Genomic DNA, 16705 nt, shown 5'->3' with positions numbered 1-16705 from the left:
GGAAGGGGGTTTCTCCCGTGGTCGTTTGCGGCGTGGTTCGGTATGACCATAGGACCGATCCGAGCTCGTCGGCCCATAGTCCTTTGGCTTCGTCAAGCCGTTTCTTGAGTCCCTTGACGATTATTTTGTTTGCGGATTCCACCTGTCCGTTTGTTTGGGGGGTGTTCTACCGAGCTGAAGCGGTGAGATACGCGTAGTCCTTCTAAGAATTCTCTGAACTTTTTGTCAGCAAATTGGGTTCCGTTGTTCAAGATAACGATCTCGGGGATCCCGAATCGGGTGATGATCTGTTGCCAGAGGAATTTACGGCATTGGGCTGCTGTTATGGAGGCTAGGGGTTCGGCTTCAATCCACTTGGTGTAGTAGTCTATGGCGACGATGAGATACCGGAGTTGACCGGGTGCCGTAGGGAAGGGTCCGACGAGGTCGATCCCCCAGGTGCCAAATGGCCGTTCTGCCGATATGATGCTGAGCTGGTGTGGGGCGGCTTGGTGGATATTGGCGTGCCTTTGGCATTTGTCGCAGCTTTTAACTATTTGTATGGAATCCCGGATAACCGTGGGCCAGAAGTAGCCTGCCCTGATTACTTTTTGGGCTAATGTTTTGCCTCCGATGTGGTGGCCGCAGCAACCTTCGTGGATTTCGCGGAGTATATACTCCGTGTTCTCGGGTTCGACGCATTTGAGCAGGGGTTGCGAGAATCCGCGTTTGTATAGCTGTCCTGCCACAACGGTATAGTTGGCGGCTTCCCGTTTTATTCGTTTTCCCTCTTTGGGATCTGGCGGTAGTGTTTCGTCAAGGAGGTACTGTAGGATAGGGTAGGTCCAAGATCCTTGGTTCGAGAGTGTCATATGAGCGTTGGTTGTCGTTGACACGGCGGGTGACTTGACGACTTCCTGGATTAACGATTTGTTACCGTGTCCTGGTTTGGTAGTGACTAGTTTGGAAAGTAGGTCTGCCCTGGCGTTTCGTTCCCTAGGGACGTGCTGTATGGTAACTCGCTCGAATCCTTCTTTTAGTTTGTTTACCTTGGCGAGGTATTGTTGGAGTAGGGGATCTCGTGTCTGGTAGTCTCCGTTAATTTGGGAGCTAACTACCTGTGAGTCGGTGTTTACCTCTAGGACCTTTGCTCCGACTTTCCGAGCTAGGGCTAGGCCTACCAGGAGGGCCTCGTATTCTGCCTGGTTGTTTGAGACTGGAAATTCGTATCGTACTGATTGTTCGATTACGACTCCATTCTGACTTTCGAGAATGACTCCGGCACCTCCAGAGGTGACGTTCGATGAGCCGTCAACATGTAGTTTCCATGATTCGGGGGTGGAGTCTCCTGGTGTCATTTCGGCGATAAAGTCGGCCATAGCTTGTGCTTTGATCGCGTATCGGGGCTTGAACTTGATATCGAACTGGGATAGTTCGATGGACCATGCTAGCATTCTGCCCGCTAGGTCGAATTTTTGTAATACCTGCTTGACCGCTTGGTCGGTTCGGACCGTAACGGAATGAGCCTGGAAGTATTGTCGTAGGCGCCGGGAGGCTGTAAGGAGTGCGTAAGCTAGCTTTTCTATGCGTGAGTAGCGAGCTTCCGCGTCCTGTAAGACTTTGCTTATGAAGTATATGGGTTTTTGATCTTTTTTCTCGTTTTCACGGATTAGTGCTGCTGCGAGTGCCTCCTCCGTTATGGAGAGGTATAGGTAGAGTGTTTCTCCTGTCTGGGATTTGGCGAGGATTGGTGGTTCCGCTAAGGCTTTCTTGAAATGTTGGAAAGCCTCTTCGCATTCCGTCTCCCATTTGAAAGGGGCCCCTTTTTTCATTAGTTTGAAGAAGGGGATCGCCTTTTGAGCCGATGCCCCGAGAAAGCGTGATAACGCTGTCAATCGGCCGGTGAGCTTTTGGATATCTTTAAGGTTTTTTGGGCTCGTCATTTCGAGGAGGGCGCGGCATTTTTTCGGGTTTGCTTCAACTCCGTGTTGCGTGATCATGAAGCCGAGGAACTTCCCTGCCTCCATCCTGAAGGCACATTTTGCCGGGTTAAGCCTCATTTGGTGCTTTCGCAGGGTGTTCATGATGACCTTGAGGTCGTTGGTGAGTTGTTCGCCGGATTTGGTCTTGACGAGCATGTCGTCTATGTAGACTTCTAGCTTGCTTCCGGAAATGTTTTGAAATATCTTGTTGACGAGTCTCTGATAGGTGGCTCCCGCGTTTTTCAGGCCGAAGGACATTACTGTGTAGCAGTATGTCCCGTCGGGAGTGATGAACGCTGTTTTTTCTTCGTCTGGTCGGTGCATCGGGATCTGGTTGTAGCCAGAATATGCGTCCATGAAGCTGAGGTATCGGTGGCCGGATGCGGCGTCTACCAATCCGTCGATGTTTGGTAAGGGAAAGGCGTCCTTTGGGCAGGCTTTGTTGAGGTCCGTGTAGTCAACGCACATTCGCCATTTCCCGTTGGATTTTTTCACTAGTACGACGTTGGCTAGCCATGTCGTGTAGGGGAGCTCTCTGATGAAGTTGGCTTTGAGTAGGGCTTTAACTTGCTTTTTGACCTCGGCGGCTCGGTCTGATGACATTTTTCGTCTCCTTTGTGCCACTGGTTTAGCTTTGGGGTCCACGGCTAGCCGGTGGAACATTAGGTCGGGGTTTATTCCCGGCATGTCGGCTGGTGTAAATGCAAACAAGTCTCTATTTTGTTTTAGGAGTTGGGAGATTTCTTCTTTGAGATCGTATGGGAGGTTCCTATTAATGAAGGTGTATTCATCTTTGGTTGGCCCTATTTGTAGCTTTTCCATTTCTCCTTCTGGTTCTGGCCTGGGTTGGTCGTCTTGTCGGGCATCCAGATCGGCTAGGAATACCCCGGCCGCATCTCGAGATTTCTTCCTTAGGGCTAGGCTGGTGTTATCGCATTCGGCTGCGACTTCTCGGTCCCCGTGGATGGTACCGACGGAGCCGTCGTCGGTTCTGAACTTCATGAGGAGGTATTTGGTAAAGATGACTGCGGAGAATTCATTGATTGTTTTCCTTCCGAGAATCACGTTGTAGGCTGTGGAGTCTTTTAGGACTACGAATTTAGATAGGATTGTCTTCTTCTGGCTGCTCGTTCCTATGGTGATGGGAAGTGTGATTGAGCCATCTGGTTTGAGGAAGTTGTCTCCGAGTCCCGTGACGCCGTTGTGGTGTGTTTGGAGGTTGTCGTTGTGGAGCCCAAGTTTATCGAAGGCTCCTCGGAAAAGAATGTTTGAGTCTGCCCCGGTGTCTACCAGTATCCTTCGCACTAGTCCTGTTCCGATTCTGGCCGAGATGACGAAAGGGGCATCCTCGGCCGAGGTGCCGTGCTGGCAATCCTCTGGTAAGAAGGTTATCGTGTTGTCGGCTGTAACGGTTGGGGTTTGGTTTCTGACAGCCATTACTTTGAGATCTTTTTTCATTGTTAGTTTTGACTTACTTGATACGTCCTTGCCTGTGATGACGTTTACTATGATGGTCGGGTCTTCCTCCGGGCTTTCCCTGGGGGGTTGCTTTTGGGTTCTTGGGTTACGCCCTTCTCTTTCCGGCGACCTATCTCTTTTCGTGCGTCTTGGTTCTCTGATGATTTTGGCAAATTCTGAGAGTTTGCCATCTCGTATGGCTTGTTCGAGGGCGTCTTTAAGGTCAAAACAATCTTGTGTTTTGTGACCGTAACCCCGGTGGTAGTCACAGTAGAGGGTTTTGTTGCCTCCCGTCCTTTCCTTGAGTTGTCGGGCTTTTGGAATGATGCCTCGATCTGCTATTTGGTGGTATATCTCGGTAATTGGTGCTGTCAGGGGCGTGTAATTAGAGAATTTGCCAATTCTTGGCGTTCGGCTTGTATTTGCCGGTCTGGGGTGGTCTCTTTGATTCTCTCTGGGTGGTGGGTTTTGGCGAGAAGCCGAGTTGCCGTGTTGGGTGTTGCCGTGTTGCCGTTTGTTGGCGGCGACGACCTGGCTGACTTCTTCGTCATTGATGTAATCTCTGGCGACGTTCTGGATCTCGTGCATGGTCCATACTAGTTTGGTGGTGAGGTGTTTGCGAAAATCTTCGTTCATGAGCCCGTTGGTTAGGCAAAGGCTTGCGACGGAATCCGTGAGCCCGTCGACCGTCAAGAATTCGTTGTTGAAGCGGTCGAGGTATTTCCTTGTGGATTCTTCTTGTTTTTGCGTGATCCCCAGTAAGCTGATGGGGTGTTTGGCTTTAGTGATTCTGGTTGTGAATTGGGCCATGACTTTTTGTGTCACATCGTGAAAATTGGCTATGGATCCGTTTGGGAGGGCGTTGAACCATTTGATCGCCGGTCCTGCTAGGGTTACCGGGAAGGCTCTGCATCGGACCGCGTCGGCCGCTCCTTCCAGGTTCATTCTGGCCTCGAAGGCCGTTAGGTGTTCCTGGGGATCTTTGGTTCCATCATATTTCAAGTCGGTAGGTTTGTCGAAACCTTTGGGGAGTTTTGCTCTCAAAATTCTTTCTGTGAAGGGTGTAGCTCCCATTATTGTATGGTCGTTTCTCGTGTGCTTGGTGTTTCGGTATCTCCGATCTTCGTCGGAGTAGTGTTGATGACTCGGATCTCGGGAAGCGCTGCGGTTGTGTTTCTTGTTGTATCGTCGTTCTGGCGATTTCTTGTGCCCGTGGTCGCGTGAGGCACTACGACCGTCTCTTCTGTCGTGTCGTCAGGTTGGCGACCTACCGCGGCGTGATTTTGATCTGGAAGTTGCATGGCTTCCGTGTTCGTTGTTGTGTTTTTCTCTATTGGTTAATTTTCCTTCGAGTTCCTGGACCCGGAGGCAGAGATCCTGGATGATCTGTGCTGCTTTGTCCCTAGCTTTCTCAGGATGTCGTTGGTCCGTGACGACGTGGTCGTTCGAGTGGTGGACAGTACTTGCTATTCTTGCTTGGTTTGTGACCTCCCGGTGTTCTGGGGTTGGGTTAAGCGGTCGGGAGTCATCCTGGCTTGAGGGGGTTTCCTCCAGGACGTCCCCCATCCGGCTCGGCTGGCGGAAGGTCCCCACAGATGGTGCCAATGTACGAGATGTCTCTGGTACGGGTTGAAGGGTGGATCGGGAACCTGCGAACAGGGTTGAAACCGGGTCGCTTGACTGGAGCGATGGGGGAGGTACCTGCAAAGACACTCCGACGCTCAAGTCAGAATGGATCTAAGAGGTGTAAAATGTGAGGAATGAATGAATACCTGAAGGGACCTGGGTCCTCTTATTTATAGGTGATTGTGAATATCTTATCTTATCTTATCTGGCTAAGATAAGATAAACATTTGAATTCGAAAGTCGGTTTAGGATTTCCAGAGGGCCGGTTTTGGGCCTTCTAAGAGAGAGAGGTGGGTCGGACCCGAGGTGCCGGGTTCGGGCTCAACCTCTGGTCCAGGATCCGCGGGCTGGATCCGTAACACTTTCTAAATTCTTTGAATGCAAAAAATTGATAACAAAATAGACTTTCATAATTTGTTCTAGTTTATTACAAAACAAAATAGAAGAACACTAATTTATGTGTTTCTGTTCTTTCTGTCTAGTTCTCTATATCTTGTCTTGTCCTATTTTCAAAATCAAATGCAGCCTAAGAGTCTTAATTGACTATTAATATTATAAATTTATAAAATTATATTAAATCAATGTCTAATTGAAGGAGAACTTGAGGTATTAGAATTTCTCAATTAATTTGGTGGTTCATTTGATCTGCTGTCATTAACTAATGATGTTAATAGTTAATTAGAACCACAAAAATGCCGCATATTTAATAGAGATAAAAAAGAAGTCTTTAGCACCCAAAATCTCATATAAAAAACAAGGACTTCATCATCTTCATATGACTCTTCAAAATTAGCAATCAAATCAACTGACAAATTCAATATATTTAATCTATTGATATAAAATATGAAGAGAAAAATTACTCCTCAAATCACCTTTGATTGCTTTAAGTTATTAATTGAAATGTAACTTTCGGTGTTCAATCAATTGACAAATCCAAGAATCTAAATAAAAAGGTGAATAAAAAAATGAAACCCGAGTAAAGAAATAAAAGGAAGAAGAAAAAGAACCTGAGAACTGAGATGGTGCTGGTGGCGACGGAGGTCGGAGATGACTGTGGCAAGAAACACGTGCAGCTGTAGCAAATCGAACCACAGATAGAAGAAAAGAAGCAGGGAAACATTGGTCAGGGCCAGCAAATGTAGCGCCAATCGAAGCTCATGGAGAAAGGGTTAGGGTTAACAAGATTCGGGGGGGCTCATGGAGCAATGAATTTCATAGTAAAATTAGACAAAAATCAATTAGCTAAAATAAAAATTGGACTTGTAACAAACACAATTAGCTAGTATAATTAGACAAATTTCAATAACTCACCTCGTTTTGCTGCTCCAGCAACGTAAAAAAATAAAATTAATGACCTAGGAGGAAAAAGAAGACAAAATAAGAAAGTGAATACCCAAACAAACAAAGAAAGGAAGAAAGAACAAAACCAGTGATAGATGGTGACAGTGAAAGGTTGGCGGCGACATAGATTGGAGGCGACAAAAGCAGGACGCTCATGCATCTACAGCACATTCGAACAACGCACATGTAGAACGAGATGGCGAGCAGATCTGGAGGAAGAGACGAAACAGAGGAGCTGGACAAGGTCGAATCCGATAACGACCAGGGACGATGGCGAGAGAAGTTGAGGAATGAGCAGAAGTGAAAAATAGAATGAAACAGAAAAAGGACAAGTTGAGGTCGAACCCTTGATGGATAGAGTCAGGTTAGCAGCGGGTTTGTAAAAATCGCTACAAATCGAATCATACAACTGCTCTTCTTAAAACCGCAGTCAGAATCACCGTTAATTTGGCAAATTGTGGCGGCTGTCAAAACAGATACTAATAATCTGCCGCTATCTTTCGCTTTTGTTGTAGTGGTATTATATCAACAAACTCTGACGTCGTTAATAATAGAAGTGATGGAATGACTAATATGATTAATTTAAAATATTTAAAGGACAAATTTAATTAAAAAAAAACTCTTCGAAAACTAAATTAGAAAACGAGTGATCTTTCATGAATTAATTTGACCATTTACTCTTTAAAGTACTAAACTATATTTTACACATTAATTTTAAAATACTAATTTATACTTATATATTATTTGAAATTCTTTGATTGTATTAAAAATTATAAATACTAATTTAATATTAAAATAAAATTAATCTTAAAAAAATTAAAATACCCTTTTAGAATAAAAATTAAAATACTCTTTGAGAATAAATATTTTTTAATTTTGGTAAAAAATTATAAAATTAAACTTAAAAAAATACTAAAATACCCTTGTAACTAATTTTTATAAGAACACAACAAAGTTTGAATGTTAGTAAAAATACTAAAGTAATTTTATAAGAACTAATTCGTATAATTTAATTTTTAAGATATTAAAATAGTCTTTTAGGATTAATCTTGAAAATAATAATAGTACTCATTTCAGTTTTTATCTTCCAGTCTTTCTCTCAATATTAGTCTATCATCCAGACGCAATGTAATAATTTTATTTATATTTAATAAGCTACGTTTAGCTTTAGATATAGATAAATAACTAATGAGATTATTATTATTATTATTATTATTATTATTATTATTATTATTATTATTATTATTATTATGTTTGCTTTTTACGTAAGTATATTTATTTTTTTAATTAAATTTATATAATACAAAATTTTTTTATCATTGTGTTTATATTTAGGATAAAATATATAATTAAATTAAACCCAAAATAATATTACACAACTCACCCAAAAAGAGAAACGTTACATTTGAATGTATCTCATTTGATTTATATAGAAATATGCACTTGGGTGATTTGTGTAACGTTTTTCTTTTTTGGTGAATTGTGTATTATTATTTTAAGTTTGGTTTAATTATGCATTTTATCCTTATATTTAATAGTATAATTTTGTTTCACACAAAAAAAAAATTATTATATGTTTGTTTGCTTTTTAAGTATATATATATATATATATATATATATATATATATATATATATATATATATTAATTATATTTATATAATAAAAGTTTTTTTATTATTGTCTTCATATTTAATGTTATAATTTTGTTTTGCACAAAATAAAATTATTATATATTTGTTTGCTTTTTGCGTGATATATATATATATATATATATATATATATATATATATATATATATATATATATATATATTAAATTTATATAACACAAAATCTTTTAGAGAAAGTATAGGGAGCCAATGGAATATTTGTACAATGTGTACAATAGAGGTTTAAGGAAGTATTAGAGATATAACCATTAGTGTTATCTTTTACCATCAGCTAAAGTTTTTGGGATGAGTGGTATGATGACATGGTATCATTTTTTAATATGGTTATTCTGGATAGTATGAGCGATGTTCATTTTTTAACTCATATAACCCATTATACACATTGTACAAATATTCCACTCCCTAGCCGGACTCAATCTTTTATCATTGTGTTTATATTTAATATTATATACATAATATATATTTAATATTATTTTTTCTAAGATTCTAATATGTCTTTTTTTTCTGAATTTGGTGTATGAATTTTTAACTTATTTCTTATTTCTTATGTATTATTTATTTTAATTCTAAAGTCCAATAATTTATTTTTTGTACAGACATGTTATAATTAATATTTATATGTTATTTTTTTTTTTGGACTTCAACCCAATATCTAAAACTTACAAAAAAAATTCAAATTTTATAAAAAAAAGTGGTTAACCTTATTAACAGTTTGCCTTTTTAAATTCAGACCATTCAAATAAAATATAATAAATAAAAAGTTCAAATTTAAAAAACTAACAAGGTGTGCAGCACTCCCTACTTAACAAGTAGCGTTTAAGGATAAGCCCATCTTAACGCTATTAATAAAGAGTAACTGATATATCCTTTTATTTTGAAAAAGGTCAAAAAAGTAAATTATCAATTAATTTTTTTTCATTTATATTGCAGTTACTTTTTACTTTTCATTCCACGCATAACTTCCAATCACTTTGTCTTCTTTAAAGTATTTGTCTACTTTTATTAATTTTTTTTTATCTTTTTATATCTTTCTTCATTTATTAAATTAATTATGAATTACTTTTATTTTTTTGTTTCTAAAAAATTGAAAGAAAAAAATGACTCATAATTGACTATGCCAAAAATTCTTCCATTTTTACGATAACTATGAGAAAAAGTGGTTATAACCTTTTAACAATTTGTGATAGTTTGAAAGATGTTTATTTATACTGGATTAAAGTACCGTCAAAGAAAGATTGAGAGTAGATAAAGTATATATTTTTTGCATTCATATGGTTTAGCGATTTTTAAGGAAAAAAAAAGTATACTTTAGAAGGGATGAAAATAAGGAAAAAAAAAGTCTTAATTCATATAGTTTAGTATTACACTATTACGTACTCTATGATATACTATACTCTGACTTGCAATTCGGTCTCAACTTTTAACAAATATAAATAGAGAATTCATTATATGCATACATGCATTTTTTTTAAAAATGATATTATAAAATAATATCATTTAAATTTTTTATTTATAATATTATTTAATTAATATATATCTAAATTTTTCTTCCTCATTCTTTTTACTATTTCAACTCTTAGAATTTATAATTTGTTTTATTCTTTTTTATTCTTCCGTAATTACTTATTGACTATCCTGATGTTTATACTTATCTTCATATAATATTTTATGTACATGTTGATTCACATAAGAATTTTGAATTTTTTTTACTTGTTTTTAAAGTGTTATTCACTTTTAAGTGTAACTAAAATTAATAATTTAATATAAATTGATAAATTATTTTATTTTATTAATTAAAATTATGATGTGATTGTTATTATCTCTCCATTCAACTAATTATAATAATACAAAAAAAATTTATTTTTTTAAAATTTTAGAAAATATGAATGCAATGATCTTTGAATTACATGGCTTAGGATTCAAAGATGATCTTTTAAATGCATATTGATTGCAACTAAAAAAATTGTAAAAATATTGCATAAATAATAGAAAAGGGGTAAGTATGGTTTTGGTCCCTAACGTTGAGGGCCAGAATCGAAACCGTCCCTCATCTAATTTTTTATTTAGAATCGTCCTTAATGTTGCATTTCTAATTAAATTCGTCCTTTCTGATTAAATTTTTTTCTTAATGACAAATCTACCCTTTTCAACGTTAGTGTTTCGCGCGAAACACTTCATGTCTTAAATTGGATGAAAACCCCTGAACGTTAATTAGAACACCCTTTATTCACAACGCTTCGTTAACCAAACCCATTGCATTGTGCCCTAACCCAGAAGCGAAAAGGACCGAAGCTGTTCATGGATTGAAACTGAAGAGAGGAGGCGAGATCGAGCAACTGGAAGGAAGGGACGTCAAGAGTCGCTGAAGCAGTACTGATAGGGTTTGCGTAGGTATGATTTTCCTCCTCGTTTTGACTATGGTAGCTCTCCTTGCAGTGGTTAGTTTCGGGTTAGATGGTTTAGGTTTCGGTGGTCTGTTTATTGTTGAAAAGAGGCCTTGTGTGTGGAGACTAGGGATTAGTGTGGCTGTGAAATAGGATGGTCTGTGTGTTTCATGTTTTTAATTAATTTCTTTGTGTTGTTGTATTTTGATAGTAGTTTATTCAGGGTGTTGTGGAAGACAATGGGTTATTTTAAAGTGAAGGTCTACCATGGAGGATGGTTTACTTATAAGAACGGTCCATTAGAGTATGTGGGAGGAAAAACAATAGTGATTGAAGAGATTGATGGTGATCGGTGGTCTGTATTTGAAGCCTATGTGGAGCTAAAGCAATTTGGTTACGTGGAGGAGAATATCCCATCGTTGTGGTTCAAGGATCCGACACATGAAGATTTGGAAAAAAATTTGAAATTGTTTAAAACTGATGTGGATTCCATTGAGATGTGTAAAATACCAGAGTTGAGAGACTATGTAGAGTTGTATGTTGTCCACAAGGTTGAGGAGGAAGAGGTGTTTCCTGCTGCTGGCTACATTGATGTTGGGGAGAAAGATGGGATGGGTGACATTAGTAGTGAGGGGCAAGAGCTGGTTCTGTATGGTGGATTAGATGAGGGGCAAAACCAATCTGGACCAGGTGGTTCTGATTCTGGGTTAGAGGATGACAATGAAGTTGAGTATGGTAATTCTAGTGATAGTGACAGTCTTGATTCAGAGTATAAACCATCTGGAAAAGAGGACGACAGTAAAGATGATCTGCACTTTACTGACAGTGATGATGAGCTTGATCCTGATGTAAGTGGGTTTCAAGATGTGAATGTCATGAGTAAAAAACGCAGGGATGTGAAAAAGAATGCTGTAGGTAATGAGGACTTTGAAAATGACGAGGGAGGAAACAGTGATGACTTAGATTTGGACCACGAGGTTGGGGCTGAGGGGTCTGATTCAGAGCATCAGGGTGTGAGGTTTCCAGTTCACAAGGCACAAAAAGATATGAATCAATACAAATGGAAAGTTGGTACAGTGTACGCATCTCGGGAGGAGTTCAAGGACACTGTGACTGCTTATGCTGTGCATACCGCAAGGGCAATCAAGTTTAGGAAGTGTGATCTGAAGAGGGTTAGAGCTGTTTGTTCGACTGATTGTCCTTTTTGGTTGTATGCTTCCAAAATCGGGGATGAGGATACTTGGCAGCTCCGCAGCATGAACTTGACTCACACATGTACAAAAGCACACAGGGTGGGGATTCTGCACTCGAAATGGCTCGGGAAGGCGTTTAAGAAGAAGGTTGAAGCAAATCCGAAGGTGAAGATAAGGGAGTTGGTTTCAAAGGCACAAAAAAAGTAGAACTTGACTGTCACTAAGTCACTGGCAAGTTAAGACCAAACAGATTGCACTGGATGAAATTCAGGTAACCTTTCGAGAGCAATATAAAATAATTTATGACTACGGACAGGAGCTCATGAGGGCAAATCCAGGCTTCTCTGTTCGCATACAAGTTCAGAGGTCCCCAGATCTTGATAATGAAGCACCAGCATCATCCATGACGAATTACTGCATCTTTTAGAGAATCTATGTCTGCTTGGAAGCATGCAAGCAGAGCTTCCAGCATTGTAGGTCATTCATTGGTCTTGATGGTTGCTTTTTGAAGACACCACAGGGAGGACAATTGCTCACTGCAATTGGTTGGGATCCGAATGATCAAATGCTGCCCATTGCATATGCGGTTGTAGAGGCTGAAACGAAGGACTCATGGACTTAGTTTCTAAGTCATCTTGCATATGATGTTGGAGTTGAGAAGATGGGAAGATCTACCTTCATGTCTGACCAACAAAAAGTAATCATAATACAATTCAGTTACAACATAAATTATAACAGCTCAATACTCCTTACTTATATGCTGGTTGATTTCATGAATGCAGGGTTTGTTGCCAGCATACGATGATGTTATACCAGGAGTTGATAATCGGTTCTGTGTGAGACACTTGTACAGTAACTTCAGGAAAAGGTTTCCAGGGTTACAATTGAAGAAATTGATGTGGAAGTGTGCTAAGGCGACTCACTGGAAGGCTTGGGAGAGGCACATGGCCGAGGTGAAAGCTGTGAATTAGGAAGCTTTTCGGTACCTAAATGCTATCCCTCCTAGGTATTGGTCTAGATCTAGATTCACCTATAACTCTAAAGTAGATACACTGGTTAATAACATGTCTGAGAGCTTTAACTCTACCATAGTTGATGCTAGAGAGAAGCCTATAGTTACGATGTTAGAGGAGATAAGGGTTAAATTAATGACTAGGTGGGCAGAAAATAGGGAACTTGGACAGAATTATTCAGGGTTAATCTTACCTAGGATTAGATTCAGGTTGGAGAAGAGATCTAGGTTAGCTGGGGAGTGGCGGCCATATTGGTCTGCAGCTCAGAAATATGAGGTTATTAACGGTTTAGACAAGTTTTCTGTTGACTTAGGCACCCATGAATGTTCATGTAGAATGTGGCAGATGAGTGGCATACCTTGTGTCCATGCTATTAGCTGCATCAAGTTCAACGGGCTTGAATTAGAACCTTTTGTGGATGGCTGTTATAAGATAGAAGCGTACTTGAGGTGCTATGAGTCAATCATACAGCCCTTGAATGGACCAGATCTTTGGGAGAGAACATCACACCCTGATGTTATGCCTCCCCCTATCGAAGGCCTAGTCACAAGCTAGTGAAAAAGAGGAGAGCAGCTGCTGGAGATGAAGAACATAGCAGCCGCACTCACTTATCAAGGAAGGGAGAGAAACAAAGGTGCTCTATAGGTAGATCTGTTGGACACAACAAAAGCAGATGCCCTAAACCTATTAAGGACTTGGTATGATTTTTTATGTGTCTTCCTTCTATTTTTTGTTCTGTCTTAAGCATAATATTGGTATGGTAAATGTTTACATGTTTGTGTGACCCAGTAATCAAAGAACAAAGGCAAGCAGCAGATGGGAAGCACCAAATCAAAGCCTCCAACTGCCAAGGGAGGAAGGAAGACTACTTCTTCCTAGCCCATTCCTAAGCTATCTATCAAGAGGAAAGCTGGTTCAACAACTCAGCCACCATCTTCAGCCCAATCCAATAATGCAGCCCAACCAAAAAGGCCTAGAGGCAGGCCCAAGGTGTTGGGCTCAACCCAACATGATCTACAGCCCAACAAGGTTGCCAGCCCAACAAGTTTAGCACCTCCTTCATCCTCATCACAGCCAACAACCAGAAATCTTCCCTCAGCTCAGCCTCCCCTTGGCACATCTTCAAGCCAACCTGTTGGTCACTTCTCTGCCAGGCTTTCTGGAGCACCTCACATTTTTCCAAAGAAACTGAAGTTAATGGCAAAGTTGCCTCCGAGAAAATGGGGCCTGCTTTAGGGAAATGGAAAACTTAGCATCCTATGGGGTTGATTGTATATGATGCATTTTGTCTATTTTGAGTTATGTTTGTGTTAACTTTCTGGTACTTTCAGTGTGACTTATTAGCTACTTTTTGTTAGTGATATTTTGCCTTTGAGCATCTGAACTGTTGTACTTAATTACTGGCTTGGACCGACCAGATGTTTTAGGATTAACTCTGGGTGTGAAACACTTTTTATTATGTATGTTAGTATGACATTTACCAAAGCTTGAGTTAAGCTTGTATTTGTTTTAAGTTTATGACATTGTTATGGAATTATTCAGTAATGGAAACCAGGCATTTGCTAACTAGAAATGATACTCAGATTTCAAAAACCAACCATACTTACATAATTCTCATTCATACATGTTAAAAACCATTTCAACAGAACACATTCAGGGAAGTTAGAGCCTAATAACTAAATCCTAACACAAATTACCAACAACAACAACAACAACATCATACTCGTACACCCTTCTCACACATGGTTCAATGGAATTACACACTTAGCCCTAGACATAGATAAATTCTGCAGCAACAAATACAGGAACCCAACCCACCCAAAAATCCCTAACACAGCAACGACCATTAACTTCCACTCTGCCGCTTTCGTACTTGATTTCAGCGAGGCAACCTTCCTCCTCATTCTTGCAATTTCTAGGTTCTCCACCTCTCTCTCTGGATCTGTCCAACGAAAGAAATTGCAGCCTTCATGTACCTACACAGTATCACAGCCTTCACTTTCCAATCCTCAACCCAACAAGCTCAACTCAGAAAGAAAGAAAATAAAACAAACCTCATAGTAAACATAGCCCCAGAATCTACGACCAGGGTTCTCTTTCGTCCCCGAGGTTCACAGCACCGGCCTCTCACCATGGGAACAAAGCAGGAACCTACCATGCGAGGAAGATTTGCTTCGAGACGAGGTTGAGCTATCGGCATCCATGGCGTTCTCCTTCCACGAGGTCGGCGATGGTGGAATCTGTAGCAGTGGGAGATTCAAACCAATTAACCCCTTTTTTTTGCCGTTTACATATATATTTATAATGCTTTTCATTTTTTTTATATTAAACATTTTTTTATTATGCTTGTCTTCTGCGATAACTACCCCTAACGATGAAAAAGGCATTTTTGTCCGAAAATTATGGAAAGGACGAATTTAATTAGAAATGCAACATTAAGGACAATTCTAAATAAAAAATTAGATGAGGGATGGTTTCGATTCTGACCCTCAACGTTAGGGACCAAAACCATACTTACCCCTAATAGAAAATATGTTGATCATATACATGCTAATTTAAATAGCCAAAATAAAATAAAATAAGAAACAAAAAAATATAAAATTTTACCTTTTAGTTTGTAGTACAAAAATAATATATAATAATATAATAAACCATAATTCTTTTATTTAAAAAAATATGAAATTTTTAATATAAAATAAAAAAATGTAATATTTTATGCATTAGATAATTTAAAAAAACACTTACTATAGATGAAGTTAAAAATATTCTGACCTGAAAAAATTATTTAATAAAATTAAGAGAGAGAAAGAAAGAGAGAGAGGGTGTTAAAATTTTTTAACTAATAAAAATAATCACCACCATCAACCTATTAAATTTGAGTAATATCAAGTGAGAATTAAGAAACAAACCAAAATGATAAATTTAAAAATTTTCTATCTTTCTTTATATAGTATTTTACTTTAAGTAATTATTTTTTATGGATAGTATTTAAATGACAAATAAAATAGTAAAAAGATTCGCATTAGTTATAAAAACTAATGCCATCCTTATAATACGATCGCATTATTTCAAAACATACAAAATAAAATAATAAATTATAATTTAATTAATGTGCACAATAAAGCAAACGTAAAACTTATATAATAGCAGTCAAATATGAAAGTAATAACAACTTTCTGTTCTAAGGTATTATATTAAATTGTAACTTAAATTTATAATTATTAGTTAAAAACTTACAATAATATACTATTTTTATTATATTAGTTTAAAATTAATATATTTTGATATTATTTGTTAGGATTACTAACATTAAATTTTGATAATTTAAACAAAATTTTTTAATGCTTTATATCTTAAATTTTTTATTAATAGAACAATAAAATTATTTAACACGTACGTCAATAAAAAATTATTATTTTTATACATCTAGATATTCAAAAGAGACAAAAATAAATTCTTTTAATAACACTTTAACAACTCATAAAAGTTAACATAATGGATGGTTATAGATCAAAGTGATAGATCAAATTGAAAATTGTGATAATAGTACTTGGTGATAATTAATTATAATCTAGTGAAGAAAAGGTGGGAGGAGAAAAAAAAAAGAGAAAGGAGAACAAGGCAATATAACAGTTGCGCTGAGATAATGACAGATATGTGTATAGAGAATAATAGTAAGAGAAATAATAGTATGTGATATAATGAAGGAATATAATAAAAGTATAAATTAACAATTTGAAAAAAGTAATAAAATTAAAGATAATTTAATAAATTGAATATAAAATTTAGAATTATTCATGAAGATAAAAAATGTTTTGAATATAATGTTTTATCTTTGCTTTTTAGTTCAAATAACATAGTCTCTCCATCTTCAGTTAGAAGTTTTGGATTCGAGTCTCAATCCTAACCATTGAAAAAATAAATAAATAAACTTATATAATGTTTATAAATAATTACTTTATAAATGTTTATCTTGATTTTGTTACACATAATAATGATATGATAAATTTTTTAATATTTTATTTAATTTAAATTTATAAATTTTATATGTTCTAAAAT

General features: G+C 37.8%; 1 protein-coding gene and 1 pseudogene across 1 annotated transcript; one reads left to right on the top strand and one right to left on the bottom strand.

The window, feature by feature from the left end:
* Positions 1 to 367: 367 nt before the first annotated feature.
* On the bottom strand, positions 368 to 3398 carry LOC148574850 (uncharacterized). The gene is made up of 3 exons (XM_088505972.1): positions 2457 to 3398; positions 608 to 2291; positions 368 to 507 (listed from the first exon to the last, which is right to left on the bottom strand). The coding sequence occupies exons 1-3, from the start codon at positions 3396 to 3398 to the stop codon at positions 368 to 370; spliced, it is 2766 nt and encodes a 921-aa protein (XP_088362098.1).
* Positions 3399 to 10679: 7281 nt separating this feature from the next.
* On the top strand, positions 10680 to 13201 carry LOC148574849 (uncharacterized; annotated as a pseudogene).
* Positions 13202 to 16705: the final 3504 nt, after the last annotated feature.

The sequence above is a fragment of the Arachis ipaensis genome, chromosome B2, assembly GCF_059453495.1.
Source record: "Arachis ipaensis isolate K30076 ecotype BB chromosome B2, ASM5945349v1, whole genome shotgun sequence".
Lineage (NCBI taxonomy): Eukaryota > Viridiplantae > Streptophyta > Magnoliopsida > Fabales > Fabaceae > Arachis > Arachis ipaensis.
This window is presented reverse-complemented; position numbering and strand designations above follow the sequence as displayed.